Genomic DNA, 25,579 nt, shown 5'->3' on the forward strand with positions numbered 1-25,579 from the left:
AATGACTTCAAATCTCTAAATCAAAAGTTTTTCCTTTTAGAAGCTGATAAATCATGAACTATCCAAGAAAATACTATAATGCACACAACTTTTCCTATAACATTTCAAAGATGATTTATCAATTCCCTTGTTGGGGCATGAACCTGCCGCAGTCTGGCTGGGCACAAAATAACTGAGCCACCACAAAAGCCTTGTAGATTCCAGCAGCAACTCTTTATTCCCGAACTCTCACCGGCACTCTACACATATGTTCTGGGAAAAATATACCCCCCTCCACCGGGCTCTGCATACCAAATACTCTCAGAACCCCACGAGAACTCCATGGGAACTCAAGGAGCGGGTGCCTGAGGCAGCAGGATATGCCCTATTCCCAGCAGGATCCACCCTAAACCTGGAGCCACCCTAATCCAGCAGGATCCACCCTAAACCCAGAGCCGCCCTAATCCCTGAGCAAGGTCACCTTTCAAACCAAAACTCTTAAACATTCATGCAATGTCACTGCAAATGACCTGGGTCCAAGGCAAGCCCATTTCCACAATGGAGAGTCCTCCCTCTAAGCAACATTGGGTAGACTGACAAGGAAATTGCCATGCGTCATTCCTACTTGGCTATGGCTCTCAGCATGAACCCCTGGTTAAATCTACCACTTTCCCCCCATAAAAGCAATGATTTTCTGTATCATGATATGATATTATTTAATACGAAGAGAAAAAATTAAGTACGCATAAAAGAAATGTGGTTTCAAGGGCTGGAGATATAGCTCAGTTGGTAGAGTACTTGCTTTGCATGCATAAGGCCCTGGGTTCAATCCCCAGCACTACAAAAAAAAAAGCAGTTCCAGGTGGTGTACAATTTGAAATTATGAAAGGCATGTTTTATTTAAAGCAGAACTGAAAGAAAATAGCCAAACCCCAAACCTCACAGAGACTAACACTTTCTAAGAAAAAAAATATACATTATTTAAACAAGGTTGTGAGTTTACATGCAACTCAAGTGAACTAACCCCCATTCCTAATACAGTTTCCATAGAATTAATAATAAAACTCTACAAAAGAGCATATTTCCTATGGTCAGAGTATACCAGAAGAACAACAGGAGCACTGTACTATTGAATATGTCCTGCTCCTCTTCAGGAAATAGGACAAGAATCATGATAATGAGACATTTTCCCATCAGTCTGGGCTACAATAGCATGCTTGTTCATTGTGCTCCTGTGGTCATGGAATGCAGACCTCTCTCAACTTACCAACACTGTACTGTGAGAACTCAAAATATGTGTATTGACTGAATTTTTCCCTCCAGAATCTGCCAAACATTATAATGTTTTTTCATTAAAACCAAAACTCTTATACATATCTTTGTTTATAACATATATGTGATATTATTTATAATAATTGCTTGGGACTTTAAGGGGGTCCCTTAAGTAATACTTCTCTTCCCCCCTAGTTCTGAATCAACTGAAAATAACACAAAGAGTCAACAGATAAAGGCAAAATATCACCTTTATTAATAACAAGCAGACATGGAATTCCTAACATAGAATCCAGGAATTGAGACTTATTCCCCAGTCACTGGCAGCACTGGAGAGCAACAGAGTCTTCCCAAACAGGGGCAGAGGATGACCTAAAGACCACTCACTTCTAAAAGGAAGGCAGAGGGAAAAGGGGAATGTGATTGGTTCCCCTTTCTAAAATCACCCATCAGGTAAACCACTTGATTTTCCCTGCAATGGTATTAAGGAAGAAAGCAAAGATCAGGAGTATTATCTTATGAAAATTCCCTTCATTTGGAAGAATACATCAGGAATATGAAAGAAGCCATTTCCCACCCTACCCCACCTCTAATAGTATTCAGCATTTTATTCTCTTACCCTATTAAGTCTATGGATAACCAGGAGTGCAGTAATCAAAACAGTCCTGTTTCCACCATCATGTGGCTGCTCCACTAATACAAATTACTGTTCTTTTGAGAGGCTCTTGGAACTGTTGGACTGTTTCTATTTTGCTTGCAGATGGTTCTAAAATAGGTCAGAACAGTAGGTTAATTAAATCAACTATGACATCACAATAGACCCACAGCTGAAAATTCATTCTCTATTCTTTTCTCCCCGCCAAACTGTGTTCAGCTACATTATGCAACCTAAATTATCAGCAGTTCTTCAATGAGATTAAATTACATCATTAAGGTACAATAATAAAATGGAGGCTCAAATGTCATGATGGATATGAACTACTTTGTAAATTATTGTTAATTTAAATGAGATCACAGACCCTCAGTTCGTTTAATAGGAAATCCAAGGAATCATGTATAGATTTTTTTTTTAAATTTTATGTACAGTTGGAAGAAGAAAATATCAGTATCCACTTCTGGTTTAACAAAGAAAATTCATATACACACACACAGAGACACACACACACACATTCACATTCAAAAGACAGGTAAATTTTAAATATCACCATGGCCATTAGTTAGAATAATCAATAAAAATTATATTTCAGAGGTTCAAAATTAGTTTTAGAAGACACAGCAACAATTTCTGAATCGCATTCTTAAAAGATTCTTTGTCAGAGATTATATTTGTAAGAACAGTTTTATTTTACAAAATAATAGATGCTTATTTAAAGCTAAAGAAGTTTTTTTCTTATTTTCTTGCTGATATTTCTTCAATTAACAGAAAGACATGCAATTTTTTATTGGTATTAGGGATTGAACATAGGGGAACTTAACTACTGAGCCACAATACTAGTCTTTTAATTTTCTATCTTGAGACAGGGTCTCACTAAGTTGCTGGGGGCCTCACTAAGCTGATAAGGCTGGTTTTCAACTTGCAATCCTCCTGCCTCAGCCTCCCAAATCACTGAGATAATAGACATGTGCCACCATACCTAGCCAAGATGTCATTTTTAAGTCAAACATACAGACAAGATTTTAAGAACCTGAGAAGATATAAATAAACCAGATGAAAAACAAGGGACATAATATTTTGTATTAACAAATGGTAATTTGGGACATCTAAGTTTTCACACCTATGCTATAAAGTGCTATGCACATGTAATTCAGTAATATTTTTAAGTAGACATTTGTCTGTAATAGTATAGATGTCAAAGAATTAACAAGGTCATCAGACACCATTCTCTTACAGAGTGGCCACCCAAGTCAGACCATCCTCCCTGGACCAGCTCCTCATCAAACACCATGAGATCTTCTGTTACTTGGCATGGTAATTCAGTGACAAATATCATTGCCAGAAGAGCAACAGAATGAGGTAGGATGTGTTTTCCATTATATTATCTCACTTACTTAGCCAAATACTTAACCCTTAACAGTGGCTAACAAGGCTCTAGATGCTAGGCACAATGAACATGAGCCACAGGTAACCATTTATCTTTTGACAGTTCCTAGTGATTCTTCAGGTCAAACCTCAATTTCTTCTTGGACAAGACCCAGACTTCTGTGGAGTCTAGCTCACTGACTGATCTTCCCAAACTCTGACTTCAGTCCTCACAAATTCTCTGAGTAGCCAAGTAACATCTTAAACAGTGCTCTCTATCCTTCCCTTTCCTTTTCTTTAAGTCCTAGATACAAAAACATCCCAAAGTGTTGATGACAGGAATAGACTAACTGTCCAGACATTGCCTTGATCTACCAGGAAATCACACCTAGAGGGAATCTAGATCTGTAAAGAATAATAGTAATTCCTGGACATAAGTGGTTCATGAACCACAATGTGACTCAGGAGGCTGAGGCAGGAGGATCATAAGTTCGAGGCCAGTCTCAGCAACCTAGTGCAACCCTAAGTAACTCAGTGAGACCCTGTCACCAAAAATAAATAAATGAAAGTGGCTGGGATGTGGCTCAGTGATTAAGCACCCCTGGAATAGGAGGGACAAGAGGAAGAGGAAGGAAAAGAAGAGCAGGAGGAACAGTAATAGTGTAGATACCTTCTAAAATGTGCACAGAAAACATGAGAACTTGAAAGTATGGGTAAGGGGCCGGGATGTCGGCCCAGCATGCATGCGGCCCGGGTTCGATCCTCAGCACCACATACAAACAAAGATGTTGTGTCCACCGAAAACTAAAAAATAAATATTAAAATTCTCTCTCTCTCTCTCGCTCTCTCTCTCTCTCTCTCTCTCTCTCTCTCTCTCTCTCTCTCTCTAAAATCTCAAAAAAAAAAGTATGGGTAAGATAGGATAGTTCATTCAACTTAGATAAATAGCAGGCACACATCACCAAGGATGAGATGGAAGGAACAGAAGAAAATAGGATTGGAAGTAGGCAGAAAAAGGAAAAAGGGACTCACAGAGAAGATAATGTGAGATATACAGAAAAAGGAAGTAGAAGATGAAAGATAAGGAGTGGTGGGCAGAATTGGGAGTTAAGAAGAGATATACTGACCATCTCCAATTATCTGAAAATGGAAGCGATCCAACAAAACCTAATTCCAAAACAAGAGTTAGAAAAATCAAGAGATTTAATATAAATATAATGACTTCCAGTAGTGAAATAAGAGCATGTGATTTGTGAGTGTTCATTATCTAAAGGTCAAGAAGAAAAATCAAGAGATTTAATATAAATATAATGACTTCCAGTAGTAAAATAAGAGCATGTGATTTGGGAGTGCTCATTATCTAAAGATCTACTCCTAGAGGCAAAGGGGTGAATCAAATTTCTCCAAAGGAGAACCTTCCATTCCAGAAAGGTTGGGTTTGTGCTCTGCTCATAGATTTCCTTCTCTCACAGAGATGGTTGAATCTTTTCCACCCAATGGTATATAGCCCTAAATTTTAATCCCAGGTGGAAAACTGTCTTCTGTTAAGAAAGTATTCAAGACCTCACAACCAGGCTGGTCAGTATATCTCCAGCATGTGCAAAATGGATGGTTGATGTGGTCACAGCAACTTCCAGGAGAGTGAGCCATGGAAAATGTGGAGGATGAGGAAGAGCTGGAAATGAATGTCTTCAGAAATGTGCAAAGCACTCTCACCTGAGGGACAATTCTGGCAGAATGTTGTTATTTTCTCTGAAACTTCAACCCATTCATCATCTTAAATTAGGTACATAAAGACTGAGCATATTTTTTCTCTAGAAAAATTCATTCAATTATGTCTTGATTCTTCTCACACCTCTATGTGAGCGTGGTAAATACTTCCTGGTTCTTTGAAATGATAAATGGCATTTTTCTTGAGTATATTATTCAGGAATCCCTTCTGCAGAGACAATCATGTAGAGAACTTCTTCTGTAAGGTCCCTATAATGATCGCCCTCTCCTGTGGGACCCTTAATTTAGTTTAAAAGTGATCTTTGCTGATGCCATTGTGGTGTTGCTCAGCCCCGTGATGTTCATTGTCACCTCCTGTTCTATTGTCTTGAATTCTTCCAAAATATGGTCTTCTATAAGTTAATTATCATGATCACCTCCCTTCAAATACTCCATTCTTCAATTCCTTAAACATTTCCTCATTGACAAAGGCCCCAGGCACAGCTACTTTATTTCTTAATCTCTGAATGCATTTGGATTAGTGGCTAATCCTTCAGTATAGAGGGCCCTGGAACAGATGCAATACTTCAGTGGAGGCCAGTTAAAATGAGAGTAAAATAAAATCATCAGGTATGATATTATAAGTCTATGTACACAGCCTGTGGTGACCCTGGCATTTTCACTATTCTACTGCACCACCAACTTGTTAGATCTCACTAATTTCCAAAACATTTACCACCCCTCATCCACCCTGTTTTATGGTTGGTGTTTCTGGGCACAAGTGAGTAACTTACAATAATATACAACTATCTCTCTTGTGATTTTCCTGTCTTCCCCACTCAAGCATGCCCAGATGGTGGACCTAAGGAATATCAGCACAGTTACAGAGTTCATCCTCGTGGGCTTTGAGCAGAGCTATCCTTCCACTCGGACACTGCTCTTCACACTATTCCTAGCCCTCTATGGCCTTGCCATGGCCATGAATGGCCTCATCATCTTCATTACTTGGACAGACCCCAGGCTCAACAGCCCCATGTACTTCTTCCTTGGCCACCTGTCTTTCCTGGATGTCTGCTTCATCACCACCACCATCCCACAGATGTTGATCCACCTGGTAGTCAAGAACCACACTGTCTCCTTTGCCTCCTGCCTGATCCAGATGTATCTGGTTTTTGGTGTGGGAGTGGCTGAGTGCATCCTCTTGGCATTCATGGCCTATGACCGTTATGTTGCTATCTGCCAGCCACTTAGTTATGCCCAGATCATGAGCCGACAGGTCTGTGTGAGGCTGGTGGGTACTTCCTGGTTCTTTGGGATGATCAATGGCATCTTTCTTGAGTATATGTCATTCAGGAATCCCTTCTGCAGAGACAACCATGTAGAGAACTTCTTCTGCGAGGCCCCCATAGTGATCGCCCTCTCCTGTGGGGACCGTTTATTTAGTTTAAAAGTGATCTTTGCTGATGCCATTGTGGTGCTGCTCAGCCCCATGGTGCTCATTGTCACCTCCTATGCCCGCATCCTGACCTCCATCCTGGGCAGAGCCTCCTCCTCAGGAAGGGGGAAGACTTTCTCCACTTGTGCCTCACACCTGACTGTGGTTGTCTTTTTGTACACCTCGGCTATGTTCTCCTACATGAATCCTCGCAGTACACATGGGCCTGACAAAGACAAGCCTTTCTCCCTCCTCTACACCATTATTGCCCCCATGTGCAACCCTATCATCTACAGCTTACGAAACAAGGAAATGAAGGGGGCTATGTTGAGGGCTCTTGGGAGAGCCAGCCTGGCCCAGGCAGAGTCTGTTTAGCAGCAAGAAATTCCTTCCCTTAGGGTGGGGAAAGTTACTCCTTTCCCAGCCTCGACAAGTGAGTAACTTTCCAATGCTGAAAGGTTCCATGAGAGCTTCCTAGGTACTAGACTCAGATCTGGAAGTCCCTCCTGATGTCTAAGGTGTTCCTCTCTGACTTCACTTCCAGCATTGTTTTCCCTTCAACTTCCTCAAGAGAATTTAAGACTTTTATGAATTTGTCTTCTAAGTTCTCACAAATAGGATTTGATAAATAATGCACTTAACTGCATTTTATTTGTATAATATGTTGACATGATACCCACCCCCTACATATATATTTAGGAGTAAATTTGTTAGTCTGTTTTTCTTTCTCACAATCTACTTTCATTTCCTAGGTCTGCTCTCATTTTATATAAGAAAATATATGTGAAGAAGTAAGAAAAAGGAAACTATGGAACAGTGCTGACATTAAGCTAATAAGAGAATATTTTTTTAAAAATATCAACAAGTTGAACTCAATCTTCTTAACTCTCATAAGCCAGTGAAGGGGCATTTGTGGTACCTCTAAATGCCAACTCTACATTCAACTTGTTTGTGCTTATGTGTTTTGGAGAAGGGTGGGTGAGAAAAGTCAGGGAGTCAAAATGCTTCTCCTAAATCCTTTAGGTTCTTTTAGTAAGATGACTATCTGGCTGGTATTTCCCTTTTCATGCAAGTTTTAAGAGCCTCTAGCAAACTTTTCAAGCCACCCATTTCCTTCTCTGTTAATCATACCTCAAATGACTCCCCTTCCTGCTTACTGACTTTTTCTCTTACATCTTTCACTTCATCTCTACTCAAACATGCTCCACCTTACTTCCTCATTTTAAATGGATCAATTTCATTCCCTGTACTTTAAGGAACACTCTTCCACACTATCTCCACCTTTGCAGAAGCCTTTCTATTTGCAACCTTTTCCTCTCTGGCTCCCTCTAGCTTCTATCCTTAGCCAAACCACCTTCTTTAACAGGATCCTACAATCTCAGCAGCTCTCTTTCTTCGATAACTGCATTTTTCTCATGTCCCTGTAATAATAAAGAGGGGGAAGAGGGTTGGTCTGTTCTTTATTTTCCAAAGCTAATTCCATACTATGGGATGGAATATGGCATTTGGGATGCCCTCAAAGAGATGTACCACTTGGGTAGTTCCTCCTCCTGCACATTACATACTACCCTTTACAATGACTTGAAGTAGTGTAGCTTCACTCTTCTGAGTGCAAATTAGTGAATCTCTAGAAATCAGAGAATGTGAGAAATTTTCTAAGCAAGAAGGAAGAAATGAGTCAACACTGTTATGGAGAAAAAAAAAACAATAAATACAGAACCTCAAGATTTCTACTGTCAAAGAAAAACTGTACCAAAGTTAAATGGACAAGAAAGTATTCAAGACTATTGCAATAGGAGATGGAACTCAAGTCCACAGAAACAAGGGGTTGGGAGAGATTTAAAATCTGGTCCCCTTGCTTGCTAGTTGGTCTTACATAATGGAAAAGTAAACTAACTTGTATCTTCATGACAAATAGCTTTACAATCTTCATATTAGGGTCTTACCCTCCCTCAGAGAGACTGGAGAACTATCTTCCTTAATGATTACATTTCAAAGGGATGGCTCCAGATCCTGAGAAAGACATTCCCTGGGCAGTAAAATAGCAATAGGCTTATAAGGAGATTTATATACATATCAAAGGGGCAGAGAAACAGCAATTACAAGTTTTCTAAACACTCTTAAGAAAAGAAGAAAAGTTAAGAAGAAACCTGTTGAAAGTTTGTTAAGCTTAGAGGATTAATAAAGCCTTCGTGGTCACTGTGTAGAACATAAAAAGGGACTTACCTTTCCCCCTAGTGCCTCAGCTTCCCTAGGCTTAAAAATTTCTATCTCAAGGAGCCTTTAAAAGGCGGGGAGAGGGGGAGGCAGGGAACAGGAAGGAAAGGAAGAAAGCCAAAGGAAAAAAAGTGATTTAATTTAAAAGTTTTCTGAATACTGAGGATGTAGCTAGGTTAGTAAAGTGTTTGCCTAGCATGAACAATGCCCTGGGCTCCATCCCAGCGATTGAAAAAACAAATAATAAAATATGAGAAATAATTTCTGCACTTGACAGTTGCTGGGCACTGGTAATACTAAAATTATAAACAAGACAGTTGTGGCTTTTAAGGATCTCAACATCTAGCAGGACAGACAAGAAAAAATAATGGTAACACTAACAGCACGCTCGCATTTATTAAGTACTCATATTCTAAGAACTTTACATTTAATCCTCACAAAACTTTATGAGATGCAAAAACAGGCTCACAGATGTTAAGTAATTTGCTTAAAATAAACAGCATTTAAAAATTTGCGCTGTTTCCAGAGCCTGCTAAGGGAGGTTAGAAAGAATGGGGCAGGCTTCATACCGAGGATATTAGCTAAGCTTTGAAGAATAAGCGGGAATTGCAGGTGGAAAACCGGGGAGGAGGGTCGGATGCTAGGAAAGAGTAAAATTCCATGTAAGAGGAGTCGTCTAATTCGTTACAGAAATCGTGCGTTCAATATGGATGACAGAAGGTGAGATGGAGCCCGCAATGCTGGAAAAGCAGGCCCCGAGTGACCTAGAACTGTCTTCTCAAGGACGAGCAGTTTCTTATTCAAGTCCCGGGCCCAGGGAGGAAGCGACGTGAGAGGTAGCTTGAGAAGCTACACCCCCCGCCCCTCCGGCCGCGTCTCCCCGTCCGTAGCCACACACCTGGTCACTGGAAGGATACTAAGTACCCCCCCACCCCGAGTCTGCGAAAACCTGTTCAAATGCAATAAGGAGAAGCTACCCTGTCCCCTTTCATTTTCGGACGCAAAGCCGGAGGCCGAGAGTTACTACGGCTCCGGCCTAAGAGTGAAAATGTGGGAAAGGAACCCAGAAATTCTCGACCGCGCGCGGTAGCCGGAGCCTCGGCGCCCTCACGCCAAAGGGCAAGCCGACGCCATGTTTCCCCGCCCGACTTAGTAATTACCCGTGAGGCTCTGGGGCTCTGACCCGATTAGAACCCGCAGAGGTGGGCGTGGCCCGCGCTGGGAGCCTGCGGCCAATCAGCCTTCCTCAGACTCTTGGATCTCGCTGTGGCAACCAATGAGCGCCTTCTCCTTGACTGCCCCGCCCGGGTAGAATTGAGCTAATTTGTGGACCTCTGGGAAACACGTTCTATTTTGGGAAATTATTGCGGTGGCTGCGGTCTCCTGCAGCTGTAAATGCGGACCTTGAGGCTTGGGATATCCTCCCAGCAGAGTGGGATTGCTAAAATGCCGCGCCCCTTTGACGGAGGACGGGAGATGGGCGGAGCAAGGCTGGAGGCCGGCCTGAGCAGAGACCTCTGCCAGTCACTCCGAGGCTTGGTAGCCTTCAGTCCTGTGCATGGATCTGAAGTCTAATCCTAAATGATAACCCCATTTTTAGCAAGTTGTGTAATGTGGAGCTCCTCTTTCCCCCCGCCCCCACGAACAACTGCAGTGTCCTCTAAGCTGTCTTACTTCTTCTCTCTTCTCCAATTACCCCCTACAGGAAACCTCCCTTGACCTCCACCCCTTTCTGAATTTACTGGGCTTTCTTTTGAGTTCTCATAGTAATCTGTGCCTTTTCCTATCTACTCCGTATTGTTTTTAAATTTATTTACTTTTCTGTCTTCCCTGCTAATGTGTGGTACAATACCTGGCCATAGCAGATGCTATAGTGCTATTTCCTCAATTAAATCTTAAGCAGAATCCTGATGTGTTAAGCAAATAAAGCAAAGCTTTCTGACGGGAGGAGGAATGTCCAGATCCTGAACCCCCAAGAAAATCCCTGAGCAACCTGTTAGTATCCTTTTTTGAAATAGTTTAGCTTATGGTTTATCAAGAAAGTAAAATTAAACTTATATAGAACCTCTAGGAGCACTCACATCTTTGGGGGCTTCCAATATGCTTATGCATATTTTTTCGGTCTAAAAACAGGTATTTTCTGTTTGCCTTAAAAAAAAAAAAACTCACCTTCTTCACAGAGCTCTAGACTTGAGAGGCTAACCTGCATGAACCTTGTCAATAGGTTTCCTTACCTCTGCTTTCTATTGCGTTCAGCCAATAAATAGCAAAGATAGATCAAAAGGAAGCATTTCCCTAAATGCAATTAGGGTAGTATATTCTCTGAATCTTTTTTTTTTTGTGTGTGTGTGTGTGTGTGTGTGTGTGTGAATTGTGACAAGCTCAGTAGGGTCCCTTTTCCTAAGATCTCAGCTCCCTTCATGTGGTACTCTTCACCTAACTCTATTTCCAAGTTCTTGAACCCAGTCTTCCTTTTACCTCTTCATGCACAGCTGCTCTGATACTAGATTCCTTGTGATTCCCCTCTAAGCCAGCCACCCATACCTTTGTAAATATTTTTTTAACTCTTCAAATTATACTAATTTGGGTATGCCTTTTTTCTCTAGGAATACCCTGATATAAGACTATTTCTCTTTACTAGACAAGGATATCTTGAATGTAAACATGTGAAAGGCTGTGTTGTAGTAGAATTTGCATGGGCTCTGGAAATAGGCAAAATTGAATTTCATGTGATTCATTTAATAAATATGTGAGCTGTGGTAGATATTTTGGAAGTGTCAGTTATGCAACACATCCCATTTTCCAAGAATCTTCTTCCTTTACCACAGGAGGGGGCTCTGGCAACCAAGTTAATACCATGATATATTCACCCATCTACTATTGCCACAGTTGACAGAGCCAAGCTGGCTCAAAAAATAGTCATTGGGGCTGGGGATGTGGCTCAAGCAGTAGCGCGCTTGCCTGGCATGCGTGCGGCCCGGATTTGATCCTCAGCACCACATACAAACAAAGATGTTGTGTCCACCGAAAACTAAAAAATGAATATTAAAATATTCTCTCTCTCTCTCTCTTTCTCTCTCTCTCTTTAAAAAAATAGTCATTGTTTTAGTTAGCTTTTTCATTATTATGACCAAAATACCTGACAAGAACAATGTAGAGGAGGAATAGTTTATTTTAGTTCACAGTTTCAGGGATTGAGTCCATGGTCAGCAGACCCTATGGCTCTGGACTGAGATAAGGCAGAACATCATGGCAGAAGGGCATGACAAAGGAAAGCTACTGAGAGCATGGCACCAGGAAGCAGAGAGAGCCCTCTGCTCACCAGGGACAAAATATCAACCCCCAAAGGCATGTCCCCCAGCGACTTAACTTGTACTACAACCTACCTGCCTGCAGTTACTACCCAATTAATCCATATCAGTAGGTTAATCCACTGATTAAGGTTCTCATAGTCTAATCATTTTACCTCTGAACATTCTTACATTGTCTCACACATGAGCTTTTGGGAAATATGTCATATCTAAACCATAACAGTCATTTTTCCTAAGAATTTGAATTGGTATGCAGTGGGTAAGGCCATTGCTAACTGGAACAGGTGGAGACTCAAGCTGTGGAGCATCTGTCTTCTGCCATGCACATGAAGAAGCAGAAAATGTTGGCATACAGAGATGATAAATTGAAGTCAGAGATCCAAAAGAAGCAGAGATAAAATACTATGCCTCCAGAGAAAGAATGAGATAATGGTTGCCCTGATTTTGATCATCCTTAGAGACCCAGCTGCATTCTCACTTGTGAGTTCTGTGAAATAACCTACATCCTCATTATAAACTCCATTTTTTGTTTAAAGCTATCTCAAGTAGATTTCTGTTTCTTGAAAGAAAACTCTTAACAAAGACAATGATGTCCTAGTATGGTTATAAGGATTGAATAAGCAAGTATTTCAAGCACTTTCATCAGCACTTATGGAAGAGTTACCACCTGCTGCCAAATATTAGTAGCACCTAATGTACCCCAAGCATCCAACTTATCTCTTCTTTGTACCTATTTGGAATAACAAGTCTTTTTTGATGTCAGAGTTTTGTTTTGGGGATTTGGATTTTGTTTTTGTTTTAGAAAGTTTTTCCTCATTCCAGCCCTTCATCTTCCAGGTGTTATTTTGATATATTTGTATTTGTTTTGTTGGGTTTTTTAATTGTCGTGGTTCCTCACAGGATTGAGTTAATCATATTCCAGTCCATGGCACACTAACATTGGTGCTGTAGTAAAGACCTTCTTGTTTTATTTATTTCTTTCATCTCCACTCCCATGTTTCTTCTTATGGTAGACAATTTTCTAGTGTGTTTAATGTATATATTTCTTTATGTATCTTCTACAGATAGTTGTTTTGTGGACATGTATTTTAAAATGTATTCCAAAGTTATTGAGTTAAATATCTCATTCCATATATTACTTTTTCACAATGTGTGGTTTTCACCTCCATCCACCCTCCTGGATGTTAACATTCAATCTGTTACATCACACTGATGCCTAGTAGTCCTTAATTTTTCTGTAATCAGGCTCCTCAGTTTTTTCATTATGGTGCTTTTGCACACATTAAAATTCGGGTACCACTCTCTTGGTTATGCCTACTCTGTGCCTGGCAACTCTAAATCTATCTAAATTTATTGATGAGATTCCTCTCGCCAATCCATTCACTCCTGCTTATTGGATTTGAAAGTAATTGTATTGATTAAATTTCATCTTCTTGTAGTCTTTTACCCCATAGAGTTTCAAGCTATTGAAATCATCTTTTAATTATTTGATTTCACTTTATCTTCGTTGACTACCAGGAACTCGATGATGTAGTTACTTTCTCTCAAATTTTTTCTCACTCCCTTTTCATTAATCAGTTCCATCACCGAGAAACAGAATTAAATCCAGAGTGTGTCATGTCAACCTCTTGCTAGCAATGACATTTTTATTAAATCAACTTCCGGGGATGTGGCTCAAGCGGTAGCGCGCTCGCCTGGCATGTGTGCGGCCCGGGTTCGATCCTCAGCACCACATATAAACAAAGATGTTGTGCCCACTGATAACTAATAAATATTTTTTAAAAATTTTTAAAAAATCAACTTCTCCCACCCTCTGGAATTTGGCTTTGGAACAGTTTTAAGACTTGTTCTTGAGAGCTATAATTCAGTTTGCCTGTTTTGTTAGTCTCTGGCACATTTTTATAATGATATTGTTTTCTTCCCTTTTATTTTTACCTGAATGATTCACTTTTTATTTCACCCTCGAGGATATAAAAATCCCATACAAGACCATCTTTTTTGTTGTTGTTGTTTCTTTCCTTCTTTCCTCATCACATCGCTCTGGCCCCCTTTCTTCCTTTTTTCCTTCATGAATTTTACAAATGTTGGAGGCAGAGGCTAATTTTTTTTGTAGATCATGGCAAAGAAACTGCTTCTGTCCCAAAGCAATTTCCCCACAAATACTTGGTGTGTGTCCCATGACCAGCTACCACTTTCCAGCTTCACATAAGAACTTAGTTCTGTTTCTTTGGAACAGTGTACTGGACCCTTTCTCATTGCCATGTTTCAGAGTGAATCCCATCCTACTGTTTCTTTATATATGTGAGACTTTATGTTCCCTGTTGTGTAAAATCTCAAAATATATTTTTATATTGCCTGTACTTTTTGCATTGGTGTACAGGTCATCTGTACTTGGGATTTTGTTTTGTTGTTTTTTGTTTGTTTGGCAACCCCTCTCTACTTACTTTTTTTTTAGAGAATTACCAAATGCTGCCTCTGCTACTGCTTTTCTTCCAATGTCATTCTGGATGTCCTCTGAAATATAAAATTTGGGGAGTTCTCTGAGTACTATTTATTCTCTTCTCCATTTTACCTTGTAATACCTATATATGCACCTGCTTTCCCTCACACACCACGCCCATATAAAAAGTATTCTCAAGTCAGCTAGCAATGCTCATAGAAAACAGATATTTTTCCCTTCGATCTTCTGAAAAGGACTGTGTCCCAATTCAAGAACATATCATTCATCTATGAGCTCCATAATGGCAGGAACTATGACTGCTTGGAGTCTGCTCCAGTGCCCACTATCTTCCAAGAGGCATAACAGGCAGTTTACAAATAATTGCTGATAGGTCACTCAGGCATGGTTCTCTTCTTAGATGTCTTTTTCCAGCATGGATCATAAAAGGGATTTTGACTCTTCTTTTTTATTCTCAAAGCTGAATTGCAGCCACAATAAACTTCCCTTAGCACACTGTAACCATTTAAAGCAGAGTAAGGTTCAATAGTATTTAATGGGGAAAAGTTACCAGTCTCTAATTCAGGTGAACAGGGTTCTGTTCTTAATGCTGTCATTAACTGTGCAACCTTGGGCGTATCATCCATCTAAGTCCTTAAGTGCACTGATGTAATTGATACTTATTCAGGGGCAGTCCTCTTAGAAGCAGAATGTTCTTTTTAATAAAGTACTTGGGTTAAAAATAAGATAAATTATTCCCACCCAAAGGGCTAAATATAAAACGAACTATTTTTCTCAAAATATGAGAAGGAATTTGCTTATTATTCTGGAGCAGGAAGAAGAGAGTAAAGGAAGAATAGGGAATAGGAAATTGTGAAAATCTTAAACTCTTCCATGGGACTTTCCTGATGATTACTCTCCCATCCTACCACTTCCTTCCCCCACCACTCCAACTACCATAAAAAAGAACAGTCCGCTTCTAAGAGGATTGCCCCAACTCCCATTCTTCAAGTCTACAGTAAAAGAAAAAAAAAAATAAAGCCTAAGTAGAATTAGTGAAAGCACTGTTTTGTGTGTCTCAGATTGATAAGCAACCAAACTGAGGCAAGCTGTGTGTGCTCAGGGGCATGGATGCAGAGAAAAGTAAGAGGAAAAGGAAAACACTGCACCATGTGCAAGGTTGTGGACTTCCCAGGTTTGGGAATTGAGATTTGAGTCAAATGTAATCTGATCTCTTAACAAACATGGGAAATCCCTCAGACATCCGAGTTACATATAAAATAGCTAAATGGTCCTCTCTAAGGTTTCTTTCAGCAATAACATTTTTGAAGATTCACAATTTTCATAAATTCCCCCCATATTTTAACATCTCTGAGAATGGAATGTGTCTTATAACTGATGACAGCTCACAATTACTATTGACCAAACAGCAGTCGCGACAATTCTCATGCCTGCACATGCCTGGACCTAGTTGTTATTCTAAGTGGCATGACTGGGAGCCTACAATCCCTTGATGTTTCACTTAAGCTACCAATAAAGTACTCTTTGAAGGAATATTAGTCCTGGCAGTTGTCTGAACACTTTCCCTGAACACTTTCTTACAAGATCAAAAGAGTATCAGCATTAAAACTTTCAGACTAGGTATTGGGGCCTGGGGGAAATTCCCTGAGACAATAATGAAGGACTTATTCTTTTTGCTTTGTAAGAAATGCTGCTTCACTAATACTCAACTTGGCCCCAGAGAATAGAAATGTATAGAAAAAGACAACTTTTTTAAATATTTATAGACAACTTTTGAGTCAAAAAGTGACTCAGGGGACTGAGGATATAGCTCAGTTGGTAGAGTGCTTTTCTCACATGCACAAGAACCTGGGTTCAAACCCCAGCACCACAAAAAAAAAAAAGTAACTCAGAAGTGTCAGATTCAAGATGAAGAACTTAGACTAACATAATGATATTCAGTTATGTTTGTGTACACAGTAGGGATATTTTCAAAGTTCTATTTCTAAATAAGTCTAAAAGAACTTTTTAAATAAAAAAAAAAACTTTAAAATACATGGTAAGAAAGCATATTTACTTGGTGGTATTTTTTCCCTTTCTTAGAAGTACTAAAATAGTGGATGTGCCTTACAAGCAATGATGCCTAAAAGTCAAAATAAGGCAGATACTTCAAAGACCATAAACATGAGAGAGAAGTTTCAACTATCAAGATACTCATAATCTGGAAGAAGGGACAACTAAAGCATTTAAAGAATAATAAAAGTAAGACAAAATATGCTTATTGTTCCCAAAATAGGTACACACATACAAAAAAGAGATTTTGGCATTTAAAGGAGGCATTTAAAGGGTTTGTTGAAGGGCCTCGAAGAATGGATAGGATTCCAACAGGATAGAGTAGGAAAGAAAGAAAGAAATGGAAGAACCAGATACAGGAAAATGAGGAATTTTATCATATTTTTACTACAGGGTCTGCTACCCTTTTGGGTTTTGCAGCCCTCTTTAAGAATTTCATGAAAACTATTAACCCAGTTCCTAGAATTAAAAGTACAAACTCACAATCAAAAAGCTTCATATACTATTTCTGAGGATTTTCCATTTACATCATAATAGAGAGGAAAGGAACAAGGGAAGGTGGAGGGATAAGGAATCTTCTGGACACTTTTCTGGAAGCTGACAGAAGTGACCATGATTACAGAAGTCCCTTCTCTGGAGAAGAAATTGGCATCTGCCTGCACTTGAGAAAAGCGTCTAAGAGAAATGGAACCAGGGGCCTGAGGGACTCATCCAAAATGTTCGTTTAGGAATTAACGGAGTTGGAATATCCTTAGGCATCGTTTACAGCTCTGACTTTGATCTTATGGGCTTCTGATCTGATGGAATAGCATCTAGAAAATATAGCTGGGAAATTAAATATATGGGATTGGGAGTATGCCAAGGTCTTATTAGGGAGGACCTTGACTTCCCCCACCACACATACACACACCAGATCTTATACTTAATTCAGGGAGTCCTGGGGACATGATACAGACTGCAGAGAATGAATGAATAATCAGAGCTCTGGTTTAGGAAGATGAATCTTTGAATCAGAGTTGTGAGAGAGGCTGTGGGAAAGCAGCTAGGCGTTTATTGCAGTTGTTATAATCTTCAAATGAATTCTGTTTATTCTATTTCCTGGTCTCTCCTCACTACCCACCATTTGGCAGAGAGCCAGGCCTTTAGTAGGCATTTGATAGTGCCTGCTGAAGTGAAAGTCATAAATTCCCTTTGAGGCTCTCCTTGTAATGTGTCTATTCCTCGACAGGTGGCACCATTACAGCATTATTTACAAAGCAGGGTTCCTTCCATAAGCAGAAGGACTTCCAGGCAGAAAAAGCTAAAATTTTTTTGTTTTTTGTCTCTGTGTGTGTGTATTTCTGAGGAAATTCACCTTCTTGGGACAATCTAGAAGTGGGTAGTGAGGGATAGCAAGAATCCGAGAGTAAAGAACACTGCTTTTGTGCTTCTATCATTTCTTACTGTAGCAAGATATCTTGGCTGAATTTCTACTTCTAAGCATGTAGATGAGGAAAGATGCTTTTAAAAGCCTGCCTTTCAAAGCAAGCAATTTTATATCTTTCAAGAAGTATGCACTTAAATGTATGTGAGGAATAACTGTTGCTTAGTTCTGCAACTAAGGTGAGCTCTTTCCTTACATGTATCAAGCAGAGATTATAATCTGTGGTGATGCCAGTGTGCATTTTAGGAAAATAATAAATTCTCTAAGTGCTTTTAGAAAATTAGATGTTTTTGTTTGTTTGTTTGGTTGGTTGGTTGGTTGCTTGCTTGCTTGTACAAGACTATAGTTGTAGCTTGAAATTGTACTTTTTTTTTTTCATTTTAAGAGCTAAACCCTGAGAGATACTCTTTATACCAGTGGGAGATGGGAGTGCCAGAAACTAAGAGTTGTGATGAGTTACATGAAGTTCTGAGTTGGGCCTAGACATGAAGTAGAACATGAAACCACGGAGGAGACCATCTCCTCACTTCTTATACATATGCATTGCTCTGCAGACTTTGGAAGCAACTGGAAACAGGATTTTTAGTACATGATAGGTGTCAGTATATTTTGAATTTGTTGAATAGTTGATGAGTAATAGGATTTATATGAAGATTTCCAGTTCATCGTGGGAATACTCTGGAGGTTCTAGAAGACCAAGATTCCAGGAATACTAGGTGAAGTAGGGTCATTTCTTCTTTAGTTATTTTTCAAGTTAAAAAGTCTCAATACCATTTAGCTCGGTGATTCTTACATTTTACTTAATTCTTACATTTTAAAGATTAGGTTGGGGCAATGGACCTTCTTTCTGAAGAATGAAGATCCTTGCACAGTTTTGCATTTGATTTCAAAGGGTTGCAGCCTCCTGAGTTCCAAAAGTAACCCCTGTCCACGAGTCCCTGGTTAGAAATCCCAGCCGAAATTCACTAATTGGGAGCATTCCAAAGAGAAAATATAAGAGGTTAGTGGGGAATAGGGAGGACAGAAGATGTGTGGAACCAATCTGTACTGGATCCCAGTGGGATATTGATGCAGGCAACTGAAGAAAGCAAAAGAATTCCCTTTTCCAGAGATTTTTTTTTAATGAATCTAAATTGGGGGAAGTAGAGAACTTTGAGAAGGCCTTAATATAAGGAACTGGTGACACATTTAAAAACAGTGGGCACAGGAAGAGTCAAAGGTTAAAGAACTCAACCAACTATCTACATATGTTAAAGCACTAAGCAGCCTTTGGGATTCATATCAACAAATGGACACTCTGAGCTACAGGGAACAGGAAAGGATCCCAAAGATATAGCTGTGTCAGGGGATACCTGGGAGCACTGGGCTTCTTCTTCTCAAGGTGCAGGACCAGAAAGTCATCTTCTTAGTGCTATTAGGGTATTTATCATCCACTGGACTCTCAGAAGGGTCACTAACTAAACTCTTAACTGCAGTTGCTTGTTCAAACCCAAAAGATGAAAAGTGACAAAATTAAGGTTAATTCCTTTTAGGCTCTGGAGTGGGAACTTAGGGATCTCCTTTGCTAAAGATCCAAATAAGAGAGCAATTAGCTGAGTGGCTCTTTAAATCAGACAGGTTTAAATCCTGGCTCTGCCAAGTACCAGTCTATGACCTTGAGCAAGTTTTAAGTCTGTTTCTAAAGTGTAATGCAAAATAATAATATTGCCTACTTTATAGGCTTGTTGGGAGATAAAAATTGGGTACAGTATCTGGCATACAGTAAGTCCTCAATAAATGACAGCTATTATTGCCATTAGTGCTGAATGCTGGAACTGTAACAGGAATCTATATCTCCTAGTCCCTAGAGTCCCCAAACACACTTCCCAACCACTGTATATAACTCAAGTCTTCCTCTGGCCATCCTGTGCAAACAGGACTAGCCCTCAAGACCTTTGGGGCTATAGCTACATGATATTTAAGCTTGAGAATTTCACCATAGCCCTTTCCTTCACTCTATCCTGAAGGACAAGGGTTCTTTAGATAGTGAAAGATTCTATTAGGAGTGTCTAGAACCTTCCCTAGGTAGTTTTGGTTTTTCCTAGAGGAGTCGGTCACCCTCACCCCCCTCCCCACCAATCACAAGAGAACAATGAGGAAACTGACGTTTGCACAAGACTTCCTAGAGGTTATATATATTGTTCTCCCCAACAACTTTTATTACCATTTTATATATTCAGAAACTAAGTCGCAAGCAGTCAATTCAGTGTTGGAACAGAAATTCAAGCCCGGATCTGTGCCTTCGGTGCTCTTTCTACTTCTGCAAGAAGCAACAGTAAGTGTATGCATACACACACACACACACACACACACACACATCACACACACACACACACACACAGACACACACACACATCACCCCAGCTCATGCAGCTCTCAATTTTGTTCTAGGGCAGCCTCCGGGAAATCTCTGTTGCCCAAGGGAACAGCCTAGAACTAATGTCAGGTGAAGCTCTCTCAGGGGAAACACCTTACCGGCATCCTCCACTAGAGGCTTGAGGCAGTTATTGTGATTCCCTTTATGTCACTCCTGGGCAATCCCTCCAGAACAATACCCCCCACCTCATCTCTTCCATGGAACAGGTGTCATGCCTGCCATTCCAGAACTCAGATGCAGAAATCATCTCCCAGGGGGGAGATTCTTTGCTGAAAAGAAGTCCCTTGCACATGTGGAGTGCTGACTATAAAACCGTTGTTAGTTTGGGAATCTCAACACATACCCCCCTTTCTTCCCCCCATCTCACCCCCTATACACCCCTCCACCCCCGTTCAGGTTTAGATTAAGGTCTAAGGCAGAAGGGAAAGCAGCAGAGTTGGTGATGCCTGTCCCAACCAGGCAGGGACAGTCAACTCCCCGGAATTGGAGGCAAGGAGAGAGGAGGGAAGGCATGGTCCCTACATTTCCCACTAAGCCCTAGTCCATGCAATGGGCCCAGAAGCCCCACCCTGACATAACCTTAGTACCAGTCGGCAAGGAGGGAAATGACACCTTTTTATTAAGATTAACACCAAGGAAAGCATTGAGAAGGAATACATAAAGGAGGGGAAGGGCACACAAAGTCACCACTTCAGAAGGTAGGAGGGAGGCACATCAATTAAGGAACCTCAGGACAGCCACATGCTCCATGCCCTGGTTGGGTAAGGGACGCGGGGACTGGGTGGAGGGAAGTGTCATGACAGCTTAGGGCTCACAGAAGGTTCTGAAACCCACTGAACCTAACACCAGAGCCAAAGCCCTGCCCCTCAGGGCTCACACACTACTACACAAGTGGACTCACATAACACACACAAGACGTAATGGAGGCAACACCGAGAGGCAACGGGCAGGGACATATTGACAGAAAAAGGAACTAAAGTGAAGCAGGTGTAGCCAGTAGAGACTGTTTTTGGCTGCAGCCCCCAAGAGTCCCTCAAATGTCCCCTAAATTTGGGCTGTTGCTGAGCACCCCGAGTCTCTGCCTGTGAACTGGGCTCTTTGTTTTCTAAGCCCCAGTGTGTGTGGAAAAGCAATCCCAGATGAAGTCAGTTGAGTGGCAAGGCAGGGTCCGCTCTGCATGCAAAATCCTAGAGGTTGAGCTTTTATGTCTTCATGCACATTCATAGCCAGCTCCTCCCAGCCCAGGGGCCCTTGGAACCCCATTCACTCAGATTCCTAGGGCTGCAGTTCCCTCCTCAAGCTTCCTTTACCAATCAGCAGCTGCAGAGATCTGTGAGGGGGAGAGGCTTCTGCAGAACACTGAATATCTTGGATTTCAGGAGAAGGGTAAATTTCCTGTTGCCAGAACAGAATACCCCAATTCCTTAATTTCTAGGTAAAACATTAGAGATTATTTGCCATAGTCCTAGAGAAGTCCTTTTTCACAATAGAAAAAGCAGAATTTTATTTACATAATTCAGGGGTTCTCCTGTTGCCTGGGGAGGGAGAATGGGCAGGGAAAGGGATGGATGGGAGTCCAGAGTCGGGCACTTCCTCTCCTGGGACCTCACCTTTCCGCAGTTTGCTAAACGCTTGGTTGGGCAAAAAGAACTCTTGATGCTCCCAAAGTCATTCACCCTACAAATCGTTCCTTGAGGGAGTCTCTCTCTACCTGACCCACAAGAGCAGCTGTCCGAGTGAAGCATGCTGCACCGCGCCGTTCAGTCCCCTCGCGTCATGCACTGGGAAACCCAAAGCCAGCCCGGGAAGTTAGTGCCCCCTCGGAGTTCCCTCACAGGGCGGCCTCGCCCTCCAACTGCAGCAGGGTAATGTCAGGCAGGTCGAGGGGCTCCACAAGTGGCCCGTCCCCCCCAAGGAGACCTGCTCGGGGGCTCTCCGAGCGCTCACAGTGACTGGTGGGTGTGGCGGGGCTAGGCATCCCTTTCTCCTCCTCTTCGTCCTCGTCCTCCTCGTCCTCGGGATCTTGACCCAGCAAGCTGTTGTCCCCGATCCCAGGCGAAGGGGTCTCCGGCTCTTGGGGGACACCCTGGAAGCTCCCTTTGCCGCCGACCACGCCCAAGCCACCCTGGCGGGGCGCGGTGGTCATAATCTGGCACATGGAGACGATGGCCCGCTGGTTGGCGCACACGTCGTCCGAGAGCACCTGGATGTGCGAGGCCTGCTCGTCCAGGGCCCCTCGCATGGCCCTCACGTCCTCAAACAGGGCCTGCAGCTGGGCCTTCAGGTGCTCCATCAGCTCCTTCATGCCTCCGTTGTACTCCCCGGAGATCACGTCCCCCACGGCGGGCACGGTGGACACCTCAAGAGGCGCCGGCATGTCGCCGCCGTCCTTGGTCATGATCTCCAGCAGACCGTCCTCCATTGAGTGGCAGAAGCGGGCAGTGGCGGCTCTGGGTCGCGTCCAGCCCGGCCTCGGGGGTGGGGGAAGGGCAAGAAGGGGGACAGGTCCCCGGAGGGGCGGGGAGGAGCTGATGGAAGAGGAAGCTCCCAAGAGGGGCGGGAGCCGACGTGAGAAGAAGAGTCCGAGCAAGATAGAAAAAAAGGCGCGGGGAGGATACAGGAAAGCAGAGAAGAGTCGGTGGGACAAGGACGACCCAGTGAGGGTCCCAGGGCCAGCGTCTTCGGACTCGCCCCGGGGCAACGCGCCCTGCTCTACTTCACCTCTTGGAATGCGCCCCGGTAGGCGCTACCCACGAGCCGAATGTCCGCGGGTTCCCTGGGTCACAGAAGCGCTCGCAGAACGGTCGGGGTGGAGTCTGAGACCGGTAGCACGTCCGACTCGGGACTCCCCCAGGCCATTAAAAGCAGCGACCGCGAGTGTAGCTAGAGCGGCAGGGGCGGGTCTCCAGGCGGCGCCGCGGATGCTCCTCCGTTTCCAAGGCGACGCACGGCACGTAAATGACGTGTGTCTCCATGGTAACCAGGAAGTGGAGAAGAAAAAGGGGAGGATGGTTGGGGAGCTGCAGTGAGGTTCTGTTGTCTGGATTAGCGGGTGGGGCCGGGACGCTGCAGTGGCCTCAGCTGGGAATAGAAAGAGCGTGTGGCTGCAATGTCTAATAGGAAATCATGAGAGAGCAGTTTGCTGCATAAACCCCCAAGCCCGGGAGAGTCTGTTCCTCCCTCGGTCTTGGGTATCAGACACTGAGAACGACTGCCTTGGAAAGATTTTCACCAGTTCCTTGCATTCCTTTCTCAGAGGATGGCTCTGGGACCGCGTCCTACTTCCTCGTCCCCCAGCGGCCCACGGGAAACCGGAGAGGGAAGAGAGTTGGGGCCCGGCGGTACCCAGGAGCTGGCCCCGCCGTGCCTGGCGGTGCAGAGACAAGGGGAGGGCACTACAGAGGTTTTTGCCTCTCCCTGGGGCTCCTGCAGTAAATCAGTCTTCGCTACCGAAAGCCGATGAGCTGGGAAAGGACGGGATTCTCTGCCTTATGGGACCCAACTGCTTCTACCCAGGTTTCTGGGAGTTTGTCCAGGATGATGAGGCCAAGTGCTTAAATTTTGAGAATGAAAGCTCCATAAGGGCAGATATTCTTTTCTCCCCTGCATCCTCCTCCACGGAATTCCCAACCCTTAAAATAGCGTTTGGCACGTAGTAGTTAGTATGTGCTTAATGCGTTTGTTGAATGAATTCTTAAACAAGAACCACCAAATTCCATTCTCTCATCCAGACCACTCTAGACCACATCAAGTAGGTTTTAAAAGACCCAAATTCAATTTCATTTTTCCAACTTGTTAATTCAGAGGCCTTGGCTAAATCCTTTTCCTGATCTGTGAGGAAATTGGACTGGACATTATTTCAAACTGAATAACACTCTTACATCACCTCACAACTGAAAGGGGAAACTGTTGACAAGTGTATGGGGGATGAATCAGAGGACTGTGTGTGAGGGACATCCCCCCAGTGCTCATGTTCAGATTCATGAGTGTCCCCAACTTTTGTGACAACCAGAGAAGGAAGAATTGGATTTAATATATTTACAAGTGACACTGATTGAAAAACAGTCATCCTGTAAACTATAGCAAACTAATTAAAACCAATCTAGTAATCAGAGAAGTCAAGTGTTAAGAAGACAAAAATGAAGTTCATGAGAACAAATAAATCTAGGGGGAAGAAATTATCTATCATTTGAAGAGAAGAACTAAGTACTTGCATGTTTTTGTATACTAGTGGTTCAACAACATTGGTTGCATGCTCTGGGAATGAAGAGTGAGGCTGGCCCAGGGAAAAATTTTATAGCACCAAAGAACTTTTTATCCTTTGTCTGTCTTCTTTGGAAATAGAAGAAAATTGAGAATATCCTAAGTGTCCAATCAGCAGAGTGTTTAAATAATCTAAGGCATTATTGATAAAATACGTATTATGCAGTTATTAAAAATTTGATTTCCAAAAAAATGCATGTAATCAAATTAAAAATCCCACATTATTGTACTTTCTAAAACTAATGACTCAATCTTATTTGCTTTTGCATTTCTTCTTTCCTCTACAAACTTGTGGCACTCTCACCTAGATTATCATTCCTATCTCCACCATGTGCCCTACACATGGTTAACACAATTTAGATTATTCCTAAAGCACTGGCTCAGAAAAATGATGGAAATGCTTTTCCTTGATATCCCTCAGCATAGCCAAAGTAGGCTTATATTTACAAAAATACTTTATTTTAAAAAGCTATAGGAAAATTAGAAATAGAGGCAGGACACATAAAAACAACCAAACTTACACAACACAAGTTTCTGATCATATAACAGCAAACACAATTATAGCAAATACATTCTCAGGGCTTATAGGTTCAACCCTGGTATTCATCATTCCCAGGACGGCCCTGCTGTAGCAAGAAATGGTTGCCATGATTTTCAGGCTTTCTGCCTTGCTCCATTGTTTACATCTCGTGACTAGCTTCTCTCACTCTTTGGGTGGTTCCTTCCTTTATCTATAAAGAATGATCTTTATAGATAAAATGTTCCCATTGTAAGGCCTCCCAACTTCAAGATCCCCTAAGTTTACATTAACATAGCCCCCATACAGTAGGAGCTGGGTTATGCCATCATACAAGGCCCTTTGCCACTATTGTTGAGGATACCCTGTATGTCAAGGCATTCAGCATCAGATTACATCATGCTGCTCAGAGGTGCTGGCATGCAGTCCACAGAGAGTACAGGGGGTCTGAGCCCAAAGGGAGGGGAAATTATTGAAGAAGCACCAAATACCATGGGAAACAGGTG

The 25,579-nt window shown here is 42.1% G+C and overlaps 2 protein-coding genes across 2 annotated transcripts; one reads left to right on the top strand and one right to left on the bottom strand.

Annotated features, from left to right (window-relative positions):
• The first annotated feature begins 5,834 nt into the window (after positions 1–5,834).
• LOC101964384 (olfactory receptor 10AD1) lies at positions 5,835–6,791 on the top strand. The gene has a single exon (XM_005324879.4). The coding sequence runs from the start codon at positions 5,835–5,837 to the stop codon at positions 6,789–6,791; it is 957 nt and encodes a 318-aa protein (XP_005324936.2).
• A 14,100-nt stretch (positions 6,792–20,891) lies between these two features.
• On the bottom strand, positions 20,892–23,227 carry Ccdc184 (coiled-coil domain containing 184). Its single transcript, XM_005324878.4, has one exon. It carries the CDS (start codon positions 22,713–22,715, stop codon positions 22,125–22,127), a length of 591 nt encoding a protein of 196 aa, XP_005324935.1. The 5' UTR covers positions 22,716–23,227; the 3' UTR covers positions 20,892–22,124.
• Positions 23,228–25,579: the final 2,352 nt, after the last annotated feature.

Source organism: Ictidomys tridecemlineatus, chromosome 6, assembly GCF_052094955.1.
Source record: "Ictidomys tridecemlineatus isolate mIctTri1 chromosome 6, mIctTri1.hap1, whole genome shotgun sequence".
NCBI classification, from domain to species: domain Eukaryota; kingdom Metazoa; phylum Chordata; class Mammalia; order Rodentia; family Sciuridae; genus Ictidomys; species Ictidomys tridecemlineatus.

Bases quoted from the DNA above. Each gene is read 5' to 3' on its own strand.
- LOC101964384 (XM_005324879.4), top strand. From the start codon at position 5,835: ATGGTGGACCTAAGGAATATCAGCACAGTTACAGAGTTCATCCTCGTG.
- Ccdc184 (XM_005324878.4), bottom strand. From the start codon at position 22,715: ATGGAGGACGGTCTGCTGGAGATCATGACCAAGGACGGCGGCGACATG.